Source organism: Triticum dicoccoides, chromosome 6B (assembly GCF_002162155.2).
Source record: "Triticum dicoccoides isolate Atlit2015 ecotype Zavitan chromosome 6B, WEW_v2.0, whole genome shotgun sequence".
Lineage (NCBI taxonomy): Eukaryota > Viridiplantae > Streptophyta > Magnoliopsida > Poales > Poaceae > Triticum > Triticum dicoccoides.
The window spans coordinates 296137916-296160892 of NC_041391.1; the positions used below are offsets into that span (position 1 = coordinate 296137916).

General features: G+C 47.5%; 1 protein-coding gene across 1 annotated transcript; it reads right to left on the bottom strand.

Annotated features, from left to right (window-relative positions):
- Window positions 1-850: 850 nt before the first annotated feature.
- On the bottom strand, window positions 851-10292 carry LOC119322029 (putative GPI-anchor transamidase). Its single transcript, XM_037595537.1, has 10 exons — window positions 10041-10292; window positions 9010-9051; window positions 8766-8910; window positions 7961-8187; window positions 7809-7866; window positions 2980-3057; window positions 2788-2876; window positions 1953-2034; window positions 1688-1867; window positions 851-1619 (listed from the first exon to the last, which is right to left on the bottom strand). Exons 1-10 carry the CDS (start codon window positions 10238-10240, stop codon window positions 1482-1484), a joined length of 1239 nt encoding a protein of 412 aa, XP_037451434.1. The 5' UTR covers window positions 10241-10292; the 3' UTR covers window positions 851-1481.
- Window positions 10293-22977: the final 12685 nt, after the last annotated feature.

Here is a 22977-nt window from a genome sequence, read left to right on the forward strand (position 1 = left end):
CAACATAAATAGGACAGATACTAGGGCCAGAATAAAGTCAATAATAATTAATACAAAGGACCCCTCAAACATAGGTGATGACAAAATACATGGGCACAAACTTTTTATCATCGATTACCCATGTGAATTTTCTTCCTGAGCTAAATATATAGAGGAAGGATCCATCAGTGATATTCAAGAATTTTTCCCTTCTCTTGATCCCAGCCATGCATAGGTTGCAGCCACAAACAGTCAGCTCAGCCTGCTGAGAAGAAGCACCACAGACTTCCCCAGTATTATCAGAGGAAATGCCAATCTTCTCATTGTTTAGTGGTTTACAAATGAGTTTATAACTGCTATTTGCCGTTTGACAGAGTTCTATAGCATATACCTCATAATTCCATAAGTTATAGTAATCGGCATGTCATAACCGCTCAAAACAAGAGATACATGATTCTGGCATTAACATGATCAATAAAATAGCATCCAGCTGAAAACCCTGACATGACAAATAGCATAATCTTATGAATAAAGAAGGCTATCAAACATTTTCACAAAGGAAGGTAATTTTATGATGGCATGCCAACTAGTGGCATAGATGCCACTGAGCACATGCAGGTGTGCAATGCTCCCTAATGGAGCATAATCTATGCTCATTTCATTTGCCTTAGCAGCATGTCCACGGTTCTACTGGGTGCACAGCTTCTGTGCATACCGTCCTATGAGGCCCATGACCAGCTTATTAGTTCTGTACTTGAGCATAGAAAACACACCTTTCGGTTGTATTATGCCAGTAACGAAAACAATAGCGACACTTCACATACAGAGCAATGCATACAAAGATAAAATTAATCATGTATTACAAAAAAAATATCTTCATATGGATACACGTTTGACCTTAAGTAACCTCTTGTAGCACATAAGCAGGCATCAAGGCAAAAGTCGTTATAAGATACAATGGACTGCATAGGGAGGTAATGGAGTTTTTTTAAAACTGAAAATTGTAGGTGGTAAATGGAGTAAATATTGTGATATATCTAGTCCAAATAAAAGACGACCTGTCAAGTGCTGAACATTCCAGACCGAATGAAGTGTATTATCTTGGACTAAAAGAACACTCAACATTTGAGTTTGGAGTACATATTGATATCCAGATCTAGCTGGGATGATCAAACTCCAGATGCTATGCTACATGGAAATCTTTTCAAGTAGCAATGAGATAATCTGACAGGTACAATATGTGATGCAGGAGCACAGATGCATAAAAATGACTACGAAACATATCGAGCTACGTATCCAAAAAGTAGAGGGTACCATGCGAAAACTACATACAACAATTATGTTCCAAAATGAATGGATGCTATGATTACGTAAAAAGGAAATACAGAACGTTGACCTCCAAAGTATCTCTCTTATTTTCGTTCTTCTTGGTCCCATCCTGTGAAAGTTAGTATGACCAAGTTTTCTGCAAGAAGATGTGTTAAGAGCACACTTCAGAGTTCCTACATTGATAGCCAGGTTGAAATTGCCAGCAATATGCCCATAGTTCCCAGACAATACATCACAACAACATCAGAATTTTTGCCTTCCAGCTGCTCTAGCAGGACCTCTGTCCATCCATGGGACGTTAATTGTGCCTCCTGGATGTTGCAATTCACAAAGTATTAGTCTCTCAAATAAATGAAATGCAAAAGTTACTAAAACTCACATTCATCTCTTCTATGTTCGATCTTCTTGCACTAGCCTCATTCTGCAACATGACATGATCAAGTATATTATTTCCGACAGAAAAGGGGAGTTCCGCGTCATGTGCAGCTAGAAAGCCTGTGTAGGCTGAATCAGTGTGGATAGTCTTCATGACTGATCCAAAGAAATTTGTCACTGGGACCTGGTCAAGGACAGGATAGAAGGAAAAGAAGGCTTAGTCGTGGACAACATAGCAGCCATTAGAAATAGACATATCTTTCCATTACCTCGTTTAATGCACGCTTGTAAAGATCCATTCGATAATATGCAGTAGACAGCAGCATAGAAGGGTCGTATGAGTTGAAAAGACTGGAACATAAAAGGCAAGGTTGTAACACAAAATGATGAACATTGGATGCTACTGCAGAGAGCCACCCAGGTACATTGTGTTTAGAAACATAAGATTGAATCTAGTTGAGTGCTATTGCACGTAATTAAGAATAGAGGACACAACTGACTCCTAATTCTTGTGAACACAGAAAACAGTCTGAATTAAATTTTGAAGTTCACTGCAATCTGATTAGCCTGCAGTTACAAGCCATGAATTTCAATTATTTTATGTGAGTTCGAAAGAAAGTACATTAATACAGAAAGCACCCAAATGATGCAGACCATCTTTTCACATCGTATTACATAGAAATATGAAAGCTGAACAAGAACATCAACTATATCTTAATATAGAAACAGTGAAGTAAATTGTACACAAGTGTACCTGGCATAACACAAAGTTTAACACCAAAAAAAAAGTAAATAACTATTTTTCAGGAATTACATATTGCAGTAAGACCGGCACCTTCTCATATAGATAGCATAGTTAAAAAAGGCGCGCCTAAGCGAGCGCTTAAGCGCGCCTAGGCTCTAGGCGTTGGCAAAACGCATTGCGCATAACTACGCTTAATCTGTGCATAACTGCGCATAAGCATGCGCTTTGGTCAGTAAAGCGCAAGGCGGTGGCAAAACGCACAATTAACGCCTAACGCTTTTTTGAACTATGATAGATAGTTGATGAACTTTCAACCGAGATACATAATTCAAGAGAAGAGCATGTAAAGTACAATTTACCTGTTCAATGAAGCATTGCTATACATGTTCAGCTTCTCAAAGAAAGCAAGTGTATGGAAGGTAAATCTATCCACAACAGAAACACCAATCTGCCACCAGAAATGCATAACATTAACCAGCTTCATGACAAGTAATAAGGTAAAATAAGTTTGCAAATACTATCTGAAATAACTGTATAGGGCATGTTCTCACGTCTGAGTCGAGATGGTGAGAGTAAGAGTTTTCCCCCTTCATGCTGCTACCAATCGCCAAAACACCAGGTGATTGAAGCTGTGGATATTAAATATATCAGGTACAGCCTTTAGATAGAGTTTATCAGATATACAAAAGGTCAAAAGGGTGAAGTCCACTCTAGCAGCGCAGATCATCGGCTGATTCTATAATTATGTGACCTATTATTCAAATCATGAAACACAAGTGGTTAGCTAGTAGAACCAGGGGTCCTATCGGACCTGCTCCGGAGGTTGTAGGGGAAGGATGGAGCGCGGCACCTCCAAGGGCTGAAGCAGACCAGCCGGCCGTAATGTCTCTGTCTTGTTGCGCTGGCACGTCATACAAGACCGAACCCAGTCACGGACCAGGGCTCGATCACCAGGAATGTAGAAGTCGGCGCGGAGGCGATGGAGGGTTTTCTACACACCCTCATGTCCAGCCGAGTGGGCTAGCAGCAACACCTGGTGACGGAGATCATCATGCGCCGGTACGAAGACGCGGCGCCCATGGAGGAGCAGGCCGTCGGTGAAGCGCCAAGGCTCCTCCAGGTCACCGGCCGCCAGCTGCTGTTGAAGAAGGACGGCGGCGACGGGGACCGGCGAATGTCGTCGAAGAGGCCGAAGGTCAGCCCAGAGCGGATGCACAGCGCCGCCCCCTCGGAGTCGCCGACAGTGGAGTCGAGGTCGGCGTCGCGGCGAGACAAGGCGTCGGCCACGGTATTAAGACGACCCGGGCGATACTCGACGGAGAAGTCGAAGCCGAAAAGCTTGCTGATCCACTGATGATGCGGCACGGTCGAGAGCCTCTGGTCCAGCAAGAACTTGAGACTGTAGTGGTCCGTGCGTATGCGGAAAGACCGACCCCACAAATAGGGCCGCCAATGGCGTACGGCATGTACCAAGCCAATGAGCTCCCGCTCGTACGCCGCGAGCTTAAGATGGCGCGGAGCGAAGGGCCGGCTGAAGAAGGCGAGAGGCCCATCGCCCTGATGAAGCACGGCGCCGAACCCCGCACTCGAGGCGTCACAGTCCACCATGAATGGGCGGTCAAAGTCCGGCATCTGAAGAACGGGACCCGTCGTGAGGGCCCCCTTGAGGGCCTCGAATGCCGCCGTCGCCTCATCGTCCCAGGCGAAGGCGCCGCGACGCAGCAAATGCGTGAGGGGCGACACGATGAGGCCGAACTCCCGGATAAACTTCCGGTAGTAGCCCGCGAGGCCGAGAAAACCGCGAAGAGCCCGCGGTGAGTGCGGCGTCGGCCAGGCAGCGACAGCCGCCACCTTGTCGGCATCCATAGCAACCCCGTCAGCCGAAATGACGTGGCCGAGGTAGGCGACTGAAGGCGTCCCGAACGAGCACTTCGAGCGCTTAAGATGAAGATGATGCGCCCGAAGCTCATTGAAGACGATGGTGACGTGCTGGAGGTGCTCCGCCCACGAGGCGCTGTAGATAAGAATGTCATAAAAGAAAACGAGCACAAACCGACGTAAGTAGGGACGGAGGACGTCGTTCAGGGCCTGGAAGGTTGCCGGCGCGTTGGCGAGGCCAAAGGGCATCACCAAGAACTCGAGGTGGCCGTGGTGAGTCCGGAACGCCATCTTGGCGATGTCGTCCGGGTGCATGCGCACCTGGTGGTACCCCGACCAGAGATCGAGCTTGGTGAAGAAGTGCGCCCATGGAGCTCGTCCAGTAGCTCATCGACCACCGGAATAGGAAACTTATCCTTGAGAGTGAGCGCATTAAGGGCGCGGTAGTCGATGCAGAAGCGCCACGTGTCGTCCGACTTGCGGACGAGGAGGACCGGCACGGTGAAGGGCGACGTGGAGATCCGAATGATGCCCGCGGTGAGCATGAGTGCACACTGCCGCTCCAACTCGTCCTTCTGCAGCTGCGGATAGCGGTAAGGACGAACCGCCACCGGTGCGGAGCCCGGCAGTAGATGAATACGGTGATCATACACCCGGGCCGGTGGCAGGCCCTGTGGCTCGTCGAAGAGGTCGTTGTGCTGCTGCAGGAGGTGATCCAGTAGGGGATGCTCGGCCTCAGAGGTTGCCGCAGCCAGCTGGAGCTGCGGCGTCGCCGGAGCGGCGCCCCCAATGCCGTCCCACCGGATGCGGCGGCCCAGTCGCCAGAAGGTCATCGTCAGAGCCTCGAAGTCCCAAAGGATGGGACCAAGGGTCCGAAGGAAGTCGACGCCAAGGATGAAGTCGAAGCAGCCCAAGTCGATGCCCGCACATGTGATAGAGAAGTGTTCGTCGCCGATGGTGATGGGGACGCCCCGGGCGAGTCCATGACACCGGAGACGATCGCCGTTGGCCACCGGGACCCGAATTTGCTCCCCGCCCGTCGGTTGAAGTGCTAAGCGCCGCATGGTAGCCTCGGGCAGGAAGTTATGGGTGGAGCCTGTGTCCACCAAGGCCACCAAGCGCTCGTCGTGGATCATCACCGGCAACAGCATGGTCCGCTCGTCGCGGATGCCCGCGAGCGCGTGGAGAGAGACCACGAGTGCCGTCGCCGGGGCGGCGGTGGGTGCAGCCTCCGCAGCCGCTGGGGGTGACAGTGCGTCGGCCCCGTCGGTCAGGGTGTCCTCCTCGATGTAGTCGGCCGTCTCCAAGTAGAAGAGGCGAGGGCAGACATGGCTCGGCGTATAGGGCTCGTCGCAGTTAAAGCAGAGGCCCTAGCGCCGCCGCTCCATCTGCTCCGCCGGAGAGAGCCGACGGAAGGGCAATGTCGCGGCCGGGGTGGTAGTCGTCGAAGCGGGCGGGGGTGGCCGGCCCAGCGTCGGGGCCTGCCGGGTGGCCTGTCGACCTCCTCGAGCCGGGGCTGCCTGCTGCATAGCCTAGGCGTGACACTCGAAGGCACGGGCGTAGTACATGGCCGTCTGGAGATCCTGAGGTCCGCGAAGCTCCACGTCCACGCGGATGTGATCTGGAAGGCCCCCGATGAAGAGGTCGGCCCGCTGCTGCGCCGTCACGCCCGAAGCGTGGCACGCCAGGGCCTGAAAGCGGTCGGCGAAGTCCTGCACTGTGGAGGTGAAGGGAAGGCGACCGAGCTCCGCCAAGCGGTTCCCGCGAACCGGAGGCCCAAAGCGAAGGAGATAGAGCTCGCGGAAGCGCTCCCAAGGGGGCATGCCGCCCTCGTCCTGCTCGAGGGCGTAATACCACGTCTGTGCCGCGCCGCGGAGGTGGTAGGAGGCGAGCCAGGTACGCTCCGATGCGAGGGTTCGTTGCCTGCGAAAGAACTGGTCGCACTGGTTGAGCTAGTTTAGGGGGTCCTCCGTGCCATCATAGGTGGCAAAGTTGATTTTGGCGAACCGTGGCGGTGTCTGTGCCGGAGCGCCGTGTCGAACTGGCTCGAAGGAGCGGAGCAGGGCGGCCGGTGGTGCCTGGTCGGGGTACTCCGGGTAGCGACCTGTGGAGCCGGATCGCCCGCCAAACTGTGGGAACAGGGTCGGCTACTCGGACGTCGCGGTGTAGACCGGCGATGGTGAAGATCCAGCCGCCCACGCTGGTATTGGCGACGGAGAGGGCGGAAACCGGACCTGATTGATGGGAAGGCCAGCCTGCGAGGGCTCCCCCGAGCTGGGCAGGGGTGGCGCGGGAGGTTGCATCGGCGGCGGTGGAGTGCGGACGGGCGCGACGAGGGCTGCTGTTGCCGTGGTTGGCCACTGCGGCCAGAGAGGGCCCGCGGCCGGTTGGTGAGGAAGCAGCAGCGGCGATGGCGGCCCGCCGGAAGCTGCTACAGCGGGAGGCCGCCGCCCGCGGCGGTGCCCTGTGACGGCCATGGCAGCACGAGGTGGCCGTAGGCGGTGATCGGGGCAGCCGGCGGTGGAGCATAGGGCCCCGCCATGTGCAGCTGGAGGCCCTGGACTGCCGTCAGAAGATGCTGCGGCGCGGAGGTCATCTGCTCCGGCGTGAAGACGGCGGTCGGCGGTGGCGCGGGGGTGACTGGAGCCGGCGGCGTTGGGGCACCCGCGGTGGTGCTCGGCCCCAGCAGCGTCGGAGCTTCGTTGGTGGTCAACGGGGGAGCGGATGGCGCGGCGGTGGTGCCGGTGGGCAGCGGCGGCGTGGGAGATGGGGAAGACATGATCGAACTGGAGTCTCTAGATACCAAATTGGTAGAACCAGGGGTCCTACCGGACCTGCTCCAGAGGTTGTAGGGGAAGGATGGAGCGGGGCGAGGTGATGAGCGGCCGCGCCGGCAGCTGGGCGCCGTCGCGTAGGAGGGAGATGGCGGCGGCGGCTAGGGTTGGAGGCGACTAGGGTTCCGGCTCCTCTGGGAGCCGGGCAACAGGAAATAATAATATTCTTATTGCTTGATCTCAAAAGTGTTTTACATCTAGTATTTATAACCTCAATACGAATAGCCTAAGATAACTTGTGGGCCAAGCCCCTAACTACTGCCCAGTGGGCCTCCTCCGGTTATAAGCTAAACCGGTCATAACATTAGCATACCATGTAGCACAAACGCCATATGCAGCATTTGCACTCCCATATGCCAAACAACTATTTCATACTAAAAAGTGATGTACAGCAACAACGAATGTTACAAAAGTGTATACTATGATACGGTCATATGGAAAATAAATTCAGAATGATGAACCCGGAGCTAATTGTGCCAAAAAAATGTGAAGAAATTCATAGATGTACAACATGCTATAGTTTGCGCACTTGCTAACAATATATGAACATTTGCGAAGGATACCCAAAATGTAAAAGACATTTTGAGCGGTTACAAAATGAAATGGATAATATGTATAACAGTAATTCGGTATATGTCAAGAAGAACTTGTAGCAACTTGAAATGAACCTGTGAAAAAAGAGTAGCAGCCTGGCAGGTATCTACCATTATCAACAACTCTTTAAATCTGAAAGGAAGGCCAAGGTGAAAGGTCAGTACACGAACTCAGAAACAAAGAGGCACAAGCCAACATCCAAATGTTGGTGATTAAAAAATTCAACCTATGCTTCTTCATTTGCTTTACTGCATCTGCTAAATCATGGCTCTGAAGTTCTTCGTTATCTTGGAACTTCAAAAATTCATCCCCACCATGTCCAGTCATGTACAAAAGAATATGGCTTCCTTCATCACTTAAGAGACGCTTTGATCTTGGTACAGCGCTCTCATGTCTTCCAGTCAAAACTCGCAAAAAGTTTTCAACTGTAACCTCATAACCTCGGTAATCAACCTGTCATTAGAAAACCAAAAGAGTAACATCAGCGTAGCAAGATAAGATATTACTACTCTGTCGCATAATGTAAGACATTTTTTGGCACTAGTGTAGTGTCAAAAAACGTCTTATATTATGGGACGGAGGGAGTAGTTTTTAATAAGACCAGATTGCAAAGCATTATGAGTGGACAACTTTAAGGATTGCCAGCTGCCACCTTTCATAAATCACCTAACTGACCATATTGAACTGTGTCGATTGTCTTAATTATCCGTCACTTTGCAAAATTTGACCATCCTTTAGGAGGCGTTGTTTCATAATATTTTCAGTGAGAAAATCAGGATTGTAGGTATTGCAATATAACAATCATATGCCTATGGGCGTCTACTTGTTGTAAAAGAGGTTAAGAATCGTAGTGGGTCATTTACAATGGGTATGCATGCTTCAATATCATAAACTATTTCGTAGATTTGGTACCTCATTGGTATCAATGATACATGCACATCATGGGCTAGGAAAAATATTGCAAACCTGAGGGGTTATCAAACTACAATGTTATGATTCAGCAGCAATATTTTCAGAGTAAAGAGATTCACCTCAACATTGTCACCATAAAGATTAATCTGGTGGTTCTCATTGTTGAACACTTGGGCAGGATAATTGTTCCGAGGATTACAAGCCATATCATCAGCCAACATAAGTATTATCCTCTCGTCAGGTATTCCTAATCTCTTAACAGTCCTGGAAAAAATGGTATATTTACTAATAAGGAATAACCTTTACATAGGACATAGATTAAAATTTGCATATAACGGCATATGTCTATAATTTGTATACTACCTGTACAAAGACAGCGTGTTGGCCATATGTCTATAATTAAACCTGCATAACATTTGGATAATAGATCAGATTTAAGTGACAACAGGGATAAGCAGCGGAACCCAACATCAACCAGATAATATAAAAGCATAAGCGACATATTCAAATGATATTGGTAGATGGGAACCAAACTTCCGTATCAAAGGGAAAACTTCTAAAAAATTAGCTGGCATTAACACAACTACAATTGTGTGCATATGTGCCTTCTTGGCGTTCTTCTTCTGTGTATTCAAGGAAAAACTACAATTGTGCAAGTGTTCATACCAAAATGTTTGTCAAAAGATACTTGCGTTTGCTGAACTTACATCACGGCTTAAAGATTTTAAGTCATCATGGTTATTATCACATACCAGCCATGAGAATGGATAAACTATATTTCAGTTACCAGTTGTACAACCACTGAGATCTCCATTCATACTGATAATCAATGATGGAGCCACCGCTGCCGACCCTGGGAGGCTGCCCAGGTTCAGCCTGGATCCTCTGTTGAAGTCATAACAGGGAAGGAGGATTCGATAGAGAGCTTCATGGGCAAATGTTTGCCAGCGCGGTCACCATTAGACCTTGCTCAGGCTCTACGAATAGGCTGGCTCCGCCATGATGACAACATTAAGCTATGTCGCAATCAGAAGAGTAAAGGTACTACAAAATGGATTCCAACCAGTGAGAAAAAAAATTAAATCACTCCATACACTGACATCGATAGAGTATACTACTTCGCAAACAGGGGATGGACAAACTCGTTGATACACAGATAAATTAATAAGCTGATTCATGCAGCAATTGGATCCAGATCCTTCTATCAATCGTGCGTACTTTTAGCACTTACATCAAAACCCTAGCTTCTTTAGACCTCTCACTGCTACATTTGGCACAGTGAACCTGAACCCACTACAATTGCGTTGATCCACAGCAAATTTATGACGATGCGACAAGTAGACAGCAACGAGCGGCGAGGCGGTAAGGCGCAGGCATGATAGATGATGGCTCACCAGAAGCGGGAGGTACAGACGAGCACGGCCCAGTTGTTGTTGTGCACGGCGGAGGGAGACGACGCCGCCGGGGGCTCTGCGGCCGAGGAGATGGCGAGGAGACCGAGCAGCGGTAGCATCTTGAGGAGGGGGATGACAGCGGGGTCCCGTCCGGCGAACGCCATGCTCGCCGCCGGAGCAGCGCGCGGGATCAGGGACATGCCGGTTGGGAATCTGGGGAAGAAATAAGAGGCTCGTCTCACGGACCCACCGTCACCGTCGCACGCAATGGTGTTTCTTATGGCGGGTGCTACAAATCGTCCGATTGATTTGTTACAAATATAGGCACCCCCAGAGCCGTTCGATCACACGCTCCCCAGCCCAGCCGCAGGATCAGCCAACACACCACACAGCAGTCCATGGCAACAGCCACGTGGCAGTGCCTCGCAGCACTTAGGCTGGTCATAGTGGGGAGTAAGTTAGACTAGTGTCATGCATATGACACTAGTGTAAATTACTATCTCCATAGTGCAAAGTAACATAGTAGTAGTATCACAGATTGCTTCATTTATTATCTCATAAACTCATTTTGTCTCGGAAAGCGCTATGTTACAGTAACATATTATGTTACCACAAGCATCCCTTTCCTCATTAAATACTTACCACATAAGCAAAATTGTCTTGGGATGTGTTAAGTTACTACCTAAGTTACTCCCACTATGGCTAGCCTTACAGTGCCCCGCAGGGCTCCATTGCAGCGCCGACGGCGCTTCAATGTAACCCGGCGAAGTTTCAACGGCCACCCCGCGGCGCTTCATAGCAGGCGCCCGAAGTCGTCGGTGATGTTTCACTACAGCCCGCACCGACGCGGCGAACTCCATAGCAGCACCCGACCCCGTTGGTGATGATTCACTGCAGCCTGCACCAACGCGGCGAGCTTCATAACAGCATCCGACACCATCGGTGTTGTTTCAATGCAACCCGCACTGACAGAGGTGAGCTCCATCATAGCACCCTGCAGGGACCGTGGGATATCATAGAACCCTGTTAGCCTCCAATCAACCATAGTACCAGACATGATTAAAACGTGAGCAATGCTACATCTATGGGCTGGTTGTTACATATCCTACATAATGGATGACATGGCGGTGTTTAATTGAGTATTAATTGAGGTGTAGGGTCCATCCTGAAAATCAGGGAGGCGTTTAGTTAGGCGGAAGAAAGATTATGCTGCGTACGTAATAGAGTTATGTAGGTGTAGCATTTTTGTTGAAACATCTATGAAGTTTTCAGACTTATAGTTCATGATGATGATGGGGCGTGCAAGGTAAAAGAGGATGATGTGGTTGCACGAGCAATAGTAGCTGAGTGGGGATGTGTGGTGACATGGATAACTGCATGTTTAGATAAATAATTAATGATGATGGATCTTTTATGTTCTTAGGCTGGTCATAGTGGGGAGTAACTTAGACTTGTGTCATGCATATGACATTAGTCTAAGTTACTATCTTCATAATGCAAAGTAACATAATAGTAGTATCATAGACGACTTCATTTATTAGTTCGTAGACTCATCTTGTCTTGGAAAGCGCTATGTTACAATAACATATTATATTACCATATCTCATTAATTACTTGTTACATAAGCAGATTTTTCTCGAAATGCGCTATGTTACTAGCTAAGTTACTCCCACTATGACTAGCCTTAGGTACTTCCTCTGTTCATTTATGTAAGACATTTAAGCATGTTCAAACACAATTCAAAACCAGTTGTCTAAACCGCCTTATAAAAATGAACGGAGGGAGTATATAGGACTAGGGCATAGTAGCATCGGCCTTCGCTCCATCGGCAGTCTATTTCTGGCTTTCTGCGATTCAATTTGTAATCTTTCTCTGTTATACTTGTTTCAATTCAGGCACAAAGTGATAATGTGATGGCCTCTGCCGATCACCGTCGCCAGCTTGCACTTGCCTGTACCAACGTCTGTTCGAGTGCACCCGTTAAGAGCATCTACAGCCAAATTTGGCAAATCCGGCCCCTCAAATGTCCGTGGACGCGTCCAGGCACATTCGCGGCCACTGACCTGGCACCCCTCATATTTGTCACTCTGCATCCGTGTATCACATATCCGGTGCCTTATATCCATACTACACATACAAACGTTGATCTACTTACGTGATAAAACGATGAACAACAAAAATTGGCTGCAAAGGAACACAAGATCGGCTGCAAACGGACATTAACATACTTCACCACATCCAAAAGATCATAGTTCATCTCCGGACAAGTTCTTAAACTTCTATACAACTAAGAGCGATATAAACATTGAGGAAGAAGGGGCCGGAATCACCACTTCCTCGCCAGGCCTTTGTCCTTACGATCGCTGGCGCAGCTGTAGGCATCCGCGGCTGGTGGAGGGTCTTGGTCGTCCGATGAGGAGGTGCAGTTGTTGCCATCGTTGGAGTCGGAGTCGGAGAGGACGATGAGCCCCTTCATCTGGCGGACCGCATGTCCTGCTCCCGCTACAACCTTGCCACCTGAGCCTTCTCCGTTGCTGCCTCATTCGCCTCGCGCTCCGACTGCTCAATAGCAAGCCGGAGCGCCTTGGCGGTCTACCGTCAGAAGCCGCGAGCGTTTGTCTCGACCATCGTGATGGAGCGGCGGTAGACCCATGCGAGGAGACGCGTGTCCTCGTCGGCGTCCGCCTCCCTCCCGTGGTGGTGGCGCGTGGACTGCTCCGCCGCATCCCTCTCCCGTGCACACTGCCTCTCACGGCGCACGGTGCGCGCCTCCGGCTCCGGAGTGCGCGTGCGAGCCGGCGGTGCAGGCACAAGCACCCAGTGCTAGCCGCATGGAGGAGCGGCCGGCAGGGGAAGGAGATGGTGCGGGGCCAGCGTGGATTGTGCTCTCCTTGCATCGCTACGTGTGGGTCGGGAGGGTCCAGCTTCGGTGTCCGTGTTGGGCCGGCGCGGGCGACGCTCCAGATCTAGAGCTTCCGCCGGTCTCCACCTTGGACCGCTCCAGCGCAATGCGGAGGGTCATCTCCTCATAGTCGAGCTTCGAGCCGGAGTCGCTGCCGGAGCTGCTCATCATGGTGGATGGGATCGAAACCGGAGAAGAAAGGAGTGGAGAGAGAGAGAGAGAGCTAGGGTTTGAGCTCACCGCCCCGATTGGAGTTTTTTGTGGGGTCAGTGATGGGTCGGGGTTGTCAGGCGGACGCGCTCGGGCGTGCCCTGACCGCCCCATATTCGTCCTATATTTGAGCTGGATATGAGGTATGCGGGTCAGCCCGGGTGTTTGTCCGCGATTTAAGAGGTTCGATTGCGTTGATTTTTTTTGGCCGGTCAGTGACCGGATGACCTGTCCGGACGTTTGAGAGCGGTATGCGAGACCCGGCTGTAGATGCTCTAACAAATCAATTTCTCAAGGTATGTGTACTCCTAATCTCTATTACGTCGTGTGCTCATGTCTAATGACTTAGTAATAGTAATCATATGTCGTAATTATATGTTCGTGATTAGACGTAGAGATCTAGTTTATCTTTGTGTGTGAACTGTTTCAGTCTAGGTATGCTTCTCTAGTTTAATATAGAGAAAGAACGACAATTGTTTTTTCTGAACCTGATTCAATATGTAGGGCAGCTCTTGTGAGAGATTATTAATTCATACATAACTTCTAGATAATTATATGGCTAAATTAGACCCATAATTTTCAAACATACATTTATCGTTGTGCTTATGTATGACTTATGTCTTACACAAATATTAGCGTTGTTGCAAAAAAGTGATGATGTTACATGAGTCTTGATGTAAACGTTCTTTTGTCATCTTCGCTCTCCCTATCTTCAAATCCTAGCTCTGCCTTCTACTTTAAGGAGGCTCCGAGCGAGTTTCCCTCAATGCCACCAACACCCACTTAGTTTTCAGTTTAAGCTTTCATATACTTATATCTCTTAGTGCATCAATTGCATGGCAATCCCTATTTTTCTCATTGACGTCAATTGATGGGCATATCCATAGTCTGTTGATTAGTCGTGTCGATGATAGACTATCTTCCTTTTTTGTCTTCTCCACATTAATATCTACCATCGTACTCTATATATTAATTCCACCCATAGTGTTATATCCATGGCTTGCGCTCATGTATTGCGTGGGGATTGAAAAAGCTAAAGCGTGTTAAAAAGTATAAATACTTTGTGTTAAGAAAATTGAGCATGACAAGGCTATATGATTTTGTGGGATAGCATTCTTTAGCATTTTTATTTTAAAAAGCATAATTGTTCGTTGGTATGCCTGAGTATTGATGTCTTTTTGTCAAATTATAGACTATTGATTTGAATCATTCGGATCTAAATATTCATACCATAAAAGAAATATTACATGGTAGACATGTTAGGTAGCATTTCACATCAAAAATTCCTTTTTATCATTTACCCACTCGAGGATGAGCAGGAATTAAGCTTGGGGACATTTGATACGTCTCCAATATATCTACAATTTTTACTGTTCCATGCTATTATAGTATCAATCTTGGATGTTTTATATGCAATTTTATATCATTTTTTGGGGACTAACCTATTAACCTAGTGCCCAGTGCCAGTTGCTGTTTTTTGCTATTTTTTAGAAAATCAATATCAGACGGAGTCCAAACAGAGAAAAAACTTTGGATTGATTTTCTCTGGACGAGAAGGGACCCATGAAGATTGGGGAGAAGACCTAAGGAATCACGAGGGAGGGACAAGCTCAGGGGCGCACCCATCCTAGGCTTGTGGGCCCCTCATGGCACCTCTTGACCTAATTCCACCTTTATAAATTCCCAAATATTCCCAATATACCATAGAGCCACTCAAAACACTTTTTCCCCGCCGCAAGCTTTGGTTCTTCCGTGATCCCATCTGGAGGCCTTTTCTGGTACTCTGCCGGAGCGAGAATAGATCATGGAGGGCTTCTACATCATCTTTGCTACCTTCCATTGATACGTGAGTAGTTCACCACAGACCTATGGGTTTATAGTTAGTAACTAGATGGCTTAGTCTCTCTCTTTGATCTTCAATACAATGTTCTCCTCGATCTTCTTAGAGATCTATCATATGTAATCTTCTTTTGCGGTGTGTTTGTTGGGATCCAATGAATTGTGGGTTGATGATCAGATTATTCATGAATATTAGTTGAGTCTTCTCTGAACTTTATTATGCATGATTGTTATAGCTTTGTATTTGTCTCCGATCTATCGGTTTGTTTTGGCCAACTAGATTAATTTATCTTGCAATGGGAGAGGTGCTTTCTGATGGGTTCAATCTTGCGGTGCTCCATCCCAATGATAGAAAGGGAAAGGACGCGTATTTGTATTGTTGCCATTAAGGATAAAAAGATGTGGTTTATTCATATTGATTGGGTTTAGGTTGTCTACATCATGTCATCTTGCTTAAGGCGTTACTCTGTTTCATACTTAAACCATAGATGCATGTTGGATAGCGGTCGATGAATGGATTAATACTAGTAGATGCAGGCAAGAGTCGATCTACTTGTCTCGGACATGATGCCTATATACATGATCATTGCCTTGAATATCGTCATAACTATGTTGTTTTATGTCAATTGCCCAATAGTAATTTGTTTGTCCACCGTATGTTATGGGCTCGAGAGAGAAGCCTCTAGTGAAAACTATGGCCCGCGGGTCTACTTTTATCATATATAAAAACAAAAATAGCACTTATATTTATTTTATTTTGTTTTTCAATTTATCATATTACCTACCACTATGAGATTTGATCCTTGCAAATAACCGCCAAGGGGATTGACAACCCCCTTTTTGTGTTTGGTGCAACCGTGCAAGTATTTGTTTTTGTGTGTGCAGGTGCTGCTAACGAGGTTCTGTGTGGTTCTCCTACTGGATTGATAACCTTGGTTCTTAACTGAGGGAAATTCTTATATCTACTGTACTGCTTCATCATTTCCTCTTCAAGGAAATCCCAACACAGCTCACAAGTAGCACCACTAGGCCGCCAAGCAGCTCACAAACCCCGCCCGTACGATTCCTTACATTGTCGATGTTAACGCGACAATGCTCTCATCCAAGTATTATTCGTTCTGGCTTATCCGGGCGAGGACGGCGGGCGGAGAGCAGATGGGTGCCCACGCGTTGTTTGCTGCAATGCTGAGAGAGGGGGAGTCGGCGTACGACACGAAAAGAGAGATGCTCAACATCATCTATGATAGAGGCGAGGGAGGATGAGGGGATATGAGAACGGGCAGGTGGAAGACTCAGATCCTAGCCTATCCAGCAACTACCAGCAGCAACAGTCCTACAACCAGACGGCCACACAACAGTCTTACACCCAAACCGGCGATGGCACACAACAACAATAGTATTGGGCCGCCAGAGAGTAGCATCCGGAAGGGGGGGTAGGACGAGGGGATGAGGGGGAGGAGGAGGAGGAGGGCGATGACGACGATGATCCGGATGATACAGTCGGTGATGCCAAGAAGAAGGATAGAGGAGAAAGCTTCAACATGCGGGAGGACGAGCTATTGTGCGACTCACCGTTGGCCACTAGCCTCGATCCTGTCCATGGCACGGTGGCCTAGTGGTGCACAAATCATCGAGCAAGTAAGTTGATCACTAGCCGGATATGCTTTAGTTTTGTTGATCACTAGCCGGATATGCTTTGGTTTTGTTGATCACTAGCCGGACATGCTTTATTTTTGTTGCTCACTAGCTGGATATGCTTTAGTTTTGCTAATCACTATCCGAACATGATTTAGTTTTGTTGCTCACTAGCAGGATATGCTTTAGTTTTGTTGATCACTAATCGGATGTGCTTTAGTTTTGTTGATCACTAGTCGGACTGGTATTGTTTTGTTGCTCACTAGATAGAGTGCATTGTTTCACTTTTGTAGCCTAATCCTTCTCGTGTGGTGTACAAGAAGTTGGAGAAGAAGTCATTCACCGTCATGCATTGTTGGCTGAAGTTGAATGGGCAGCCGAAGTGGAACCTTTTCATTGCCAAGACCGCCGCTCAAGCCAATGAGGAAGAAATCGGTGACCCTATCGGGACCGTCGAAGAAGGTTAGAAGAAATCTACGGAGCAAGACGTGGGAGGAGGAGAGGGTGAAGCGAGATGGTGCGGCGGTCAAGCTGACGAAGAGGTTCAAGGAGATCTTGGAGAAGAAGTAAGAGGCATGCGTGAGGCGCTCGGACATCAAGGAGGAGCGGAAGGCGGAAAATGTTCAAGTAGTTGATGGAGGCGACGGAGAAGAAGATCAAACTCAAAGAGAGGAGGACCATGATCGGAGAGTGGAAGGTGACACTCGAGGAGAAGAAGGCCGCGTGATACGTCTCCAATGTATCTATAATTTTTGATTGTTCCATGCTATTATATTACCCCTTTTAGATGTTTACGGGCTTTATTTTACACATTTATATCATTTTTGGGACTAACCTACTAACCGGAGGCCCAGCCCGTATTGCTGTTTTTTTGCCTATTTCAGTATTTCGAAGAAAAGGAATATCAAATAGGGTCCAAACGGAATAAACCTTCGGGATCGTGATTTTTGGAACGAACGTGATCAGGAGAACTTGGAGTGCAAGTCAAGAAGCAAACGAGGCGGCCAGGAGATAGGAGGGTGCGCCCCTGTCTCCTGGGCCCCACGAGCGGCCACCGACGTACTTCTTCCTCCTATATATACCTACGTACCCCGAAAACATCCAGGGAGCCAACGAAAAACAATTTCCCCCGCCATAACCTTCTGTATCCACGAGATCCCATCCTGGAGCCTTCGCCGGCGCTCCGCCGAAGGGGGAATCGACCACAGAGGGCTTCTACATCAACACCATAGCCCCTCTGATGAGTTGTGAGTAGTTTACCACAGACCTTCGGGTCCATAGTTATTAGCTAGATGGCTTCTTCTCTCTTTTTGGATCTCAATACTATGTTCTCCCCCTCTCTCGTGGAGATCTATTCGATGTAAACTCTTTTTGCGGTGTGTTTGTCAAGATCCGATGAATTGTGGTTTATGATCAAGTTTATCTATGAGAAATATTTGAATCTTCTCTGAATTCTTTATGTATGATTGAGTTATCATTGCAAGTCTCTTCGAATCATCAGTTTGGTTTAGCCTACTAGATTGATCTTTCTTGCCATGGGAGAAGTGCTTAGCTTTGGGTTCAATCTTGCGATGTCCTTACCCAGTGACAGGAAGGGTTGCAAGGCACGTTTGTATTGTTGCCATCGAGGATAAAAAGATGGGGTTTATATCATATTGCTTGAGTTTATCCCTCTACATTATGTCATCTTTCTTAATGCGTTACTCTGTTCTTATGAACTTAATACTCTAGATGCATGCTGGATAGCGGTCGATGTGTGGAGTAATAGTAGTAGATGCAGGCAGGAGCCGGTCTACTTGTCACAGACGTGATGCCTATATACATGATCATGCCTAGATAATTATTCGCTTTTCTATCAATTGCTCGACAGTAATTTGGTCACCCACCATAATACTTATGCTATCTTGAGAGAAGCCACTAGTTAAACCTATGGGCCCTGGGCCTATCTTTTATCATATAAGCTTTCAATCTACTTTTATTTGCATCTTTACTTTTTGCATCTATATTATAAAATACCAAAAATATATTTATCTTATCATACTATCTCTATCAGATCTCACTTTCGCAAGTGGCCGTGAAGGGATTGACAACCCCTTTATTGCGTTGGTTGCGAGTTCTTTGTTTGTTTGTGTAGGTGCGTGGGACTTTTGAGGAGCCTCCTACCGGATTGATACCTTGGTTCTCAAAAACTGAGGAAAATACTTATGCTACTATTGTGTCACGCCCAATATGCGATACTATCCTAAAGAGACTCGAAGGTCCCACCAAGGATGGAACCGCATATTGAAACGCTTTTGCAAGGTGGATATCATTACATCAACATTACATAATAGATGGGGATACATACAAGAGGCATACAATGCCACACGAATACAACATCAAAATAATAAGGGCATCATCCGACTACGGATGAAACACAAACAAAAACTCAAACGACATCCACCCTGCTAGCCCAGGCTGCCGACCTGGAACCTATCCCCTGATCGAAGAAGCAGAAGAAGAACTCAACGCAAGCAAGCATTGCTCTCGCGTCATGATCATCGCATAAACCTGTACCTGCAACTGTTGTTGTAGTAATCTGTGAGCCACGAGGACTCAGCAATCCCATTACCATGGGTATCAAGACTAGCAAAGCTTAAAGGGAAAGGAAGGGGTAAAGTGGTGAGGCTGCAGCAGCGACTAAGCATATATGGTGGCTAACATATGCAAATAAGAGCGAGAAGAGAGCAAGCGGAACGGTCGTCAAGCTAGCAATGATCAAGAAGTGATCCTGAACTCCTACTTACGTCAAACATAACCCAGAAACCGTGTTCACTTCCCGGACTCCGCCGAAAAGAGACCATCACGGCTACACACGCGGTTGATGCGTTTAATTTCGGATCTGGTGTCAAGTTATCTACAACCGGACATTAACAAATTCCCATCTGCCTATAACCGCAGGCACGGCTTTCGAAAGATTATACCCTGCAGGGGTGTCCCAACTTAGCCCATGACAAGCTCTCGCGATCAACGAAGGATATACCTTCTCCCAGGGAGACCCGATCAGACTCGGAATCCCGGTTTACAAGACATTTCGACAATGGTAAAACAAGACCAGCAAGACCTCCCGTTGTGCCGACAAATCCCGATAGGAGCTGCACATATCTCGTTCTCAGGGCACACCGGATGAGCCAGACGTCAGGTTGGCATAGACCCTGGTTGCCCAAGGGGCGCCGGACATCGCTCGGTTTGGACCAACACTTAGACAAGCATTGGCCCGGGGGGGCTAAAATAAAGATGACCCTCGGGTTGGCCGACCCAAGGGAAAGGTATAGGTGGTGGTGAGGCAAATGGTAAAACCAATGTTGGGCCTTGCTGGAGGAGTTTTATTCAAAGCAAACTGTCAAGGGGGTCCCATAAATCACCTGACCGCGTAAGGAACGCAAAATCCGGGAACATAACACCGGTATGACGGAAACTAGGGAGGCAAGAGTGGAACAAAGCACTAGGCAAAAGGCCGAGTCTTCCACCCTTTATCAAGTATATAGATGCATTAATAATATAAGAGATATTGTGATATCCTAACCAAAATCCTGTCCACCATGGAGCAATCTTCAACTTCACCTGCAACTAGCAACGCTATAAGAGGGGCTGAGCAAAAGCGATAACATAGCCAAACAACGGTTTGCATAGGAAGGGTGTCAAAGGTTAGAGGTTCATGGCAATATGGGAGGCTTGATAAACAGGTGATAGGTAGCGCAGCAAAGCGATAGAACGAAGCAACTAGCATAGCAATGATAGTAGTGAGATCCAGGGTAGCGGTCATCTTGCCTAAAATCCCGCAAGGAAGAAGAACGAGTCCATGAAGAAGACGAACGGATGAAGCCGAACCAAGCGTAGACGAACGAATCCTCACGATCGCAATGAAACGGGAACTATCGAGAAGAAGCACACAACATAGTAAACACAACACACATGAACATGACATGATGCACAACAAGCATGATGCAAGACAAGGCTACATGAAACTACTCATGGCAAGAGATGATGCAAACAAGAGCAACACAACAAGGCAAATTTAAATGAGGCCGGGAACAACATATAACAATTCCGGTAAGTCCTCATATGCATATTTTGAAGTTGGTCCAGATCTGAATAAACATTATGTTCAGGTTGTTAAACAGCAAGTTAAAATGCACCAAGATGATCTACACGAGATTATAGTCAAGTTACATATAAAGTTCATTTAGTTCGGAGCTATGGCCTAGAAGATATGAGCAAAACAAGTTAAACATGGCATTGATGTGAAATGCACCCAAACATCAAGCAAACACCTCAAAACAAGGATGCAACATGATAATATGAAACTACATGCAATTCTAAGCAAGTTTCATATAGAGCACACTCAAAACGGAGCAACGGTTCAACACGCACACATGAAACAAGTTTAAAGGACAAGCTGTCCAAAACAGCAACTAGGCATATTGCAAGCATCAAAACAATACGCTACAACACCACAATATGAAAACAAAAGGCATGGGCATGATGTACAGGTAAAGCATTACAAAACATGAACACTGAGCTATCTCCTGAAATCACTAGAACATGCTCAAACACACATGGTAAGATTGCAAGTAATAACAATTCAGACTTTGCAGAAAATAACATCAGGTTGCAATGCTTAGAGCTATCAAACAACATGTTACAGGAACTTATCATGGCAAACAAAGGCATGGCATGAATCTACTAATTGCATAGATCAAAAGTCCCTTACTGACCATAAGCCAAAAAGGATCAGAAGACATGATGGCACCCACGTAAACATGGCAAGTTATATTACAGATTCAAACATGGCAGAAACAGAATTATGAAGGCATGTAGATGAGCTTGTGCAACTCTCTACAGGGCAAAACATGACATGGCAAGGTAACCAACAGTAAGAAGACATGTTTGTGAAGCTAAGCATGGCAAGAGCAAGTCCATAGGGTACATGGAACACTAGCAACAATCATGGAAACAACTGAACTTAATGTTAACAGGCTGACAGCAACATTATCAAGCAACTTTGGAGCAAGATTACAACAAGTTAAAGCAAGCTATAAATGCTACCAGGGGCATGGATGGATAGAGCATGACATGTGGAACAAAACACCTTTAGTGAACATCTCCAGATTATGCATAGAATGATTAGTAGCAGCAGGTTTACATAGCATCACGAAATAACAGATTCAGCCTAGCAAAACAGCAACATCAAGTACCCTACTTAACAAGCTCGATTCACTCACCACAAGTCATTGCATGACAAGATAAGCATAGCATCATCAAGAAGACATGTTTGTGAAACAAACCAAGGCAAGAACAAGTCCATAGCATGCAAGGATCAACTATAGCAACCTTGGCAAAATTGAATAACATGTAAACAATCTGCCAGGAAACATTTTGAAGCAAAAGTAGAGCACTGAAATGACATGCTAGACTACTCCATAATTGCAAACAGGGGCATGAATGGATAGAGAACAACCATATGTTCAAAACACCCTTACTGAAGTATCTCAAAATATGCATGGATCTCTCTGTGGCAACAAGTTTACATGACATCAAAATAACAGCAGAACAGGGACTAAAATCAGCAACATCACGATGCCTAGTTTGCATGCTTGTGCTAGTCACCACATTGATCACAAAATACATGGTAAGCACCCCTGTAAAGATGGCATGGCATATTTCAAAACACATGTAGACATCAACCTCATAGGATGCACACATCAATCATGGCAAAAATGACAAAAGAGCTCGTTCTGTTAACAGACAGCAGACAACATCATGAAGCACTCTTGCAACGATGATTCGGGCATCTAGATGACCTCAAATGAATATGATGCAATCGAATGAAATGATGTACTCGTCGAGATGAACAATTTGACATATTACACGTACGAAATGGAGCTACGGATGCAGAGATACGATGTGATGAACATGGCATGATAATTACGGCAGATCTGGGGACTTAGTGGAATTTACCCTCTCGAAAAGTCAACGGGACGGAGCGGTTCAGGACGGAGAGATCCGGGGCGGAGACGCGCGTTTGGTTGGGATCCCGGTGGATCTCGTCCAGATCTGGCCGGATCCCAACTTCGGCGAGGAGGAACTCCGGCGAGGCGACGGGAGGAGCGGGCGGAGGCACGGGACGGCGGAGGAGCTCCGGACGGACGGGACGCGGGTCCGGCGCGGTGTGGGGCGAGCGGCGGCGCCAGTGAGGAGACGAGGCGGCCGGGCGCACGGCGGCAGGGGCGCGTGCTCCGGCGAGGCGAGGCCGGCAGGCGGCGGCCGCGGCCGCGGCCGGCGCGGGAGACGCGCGGCGCGGGCTGCGAG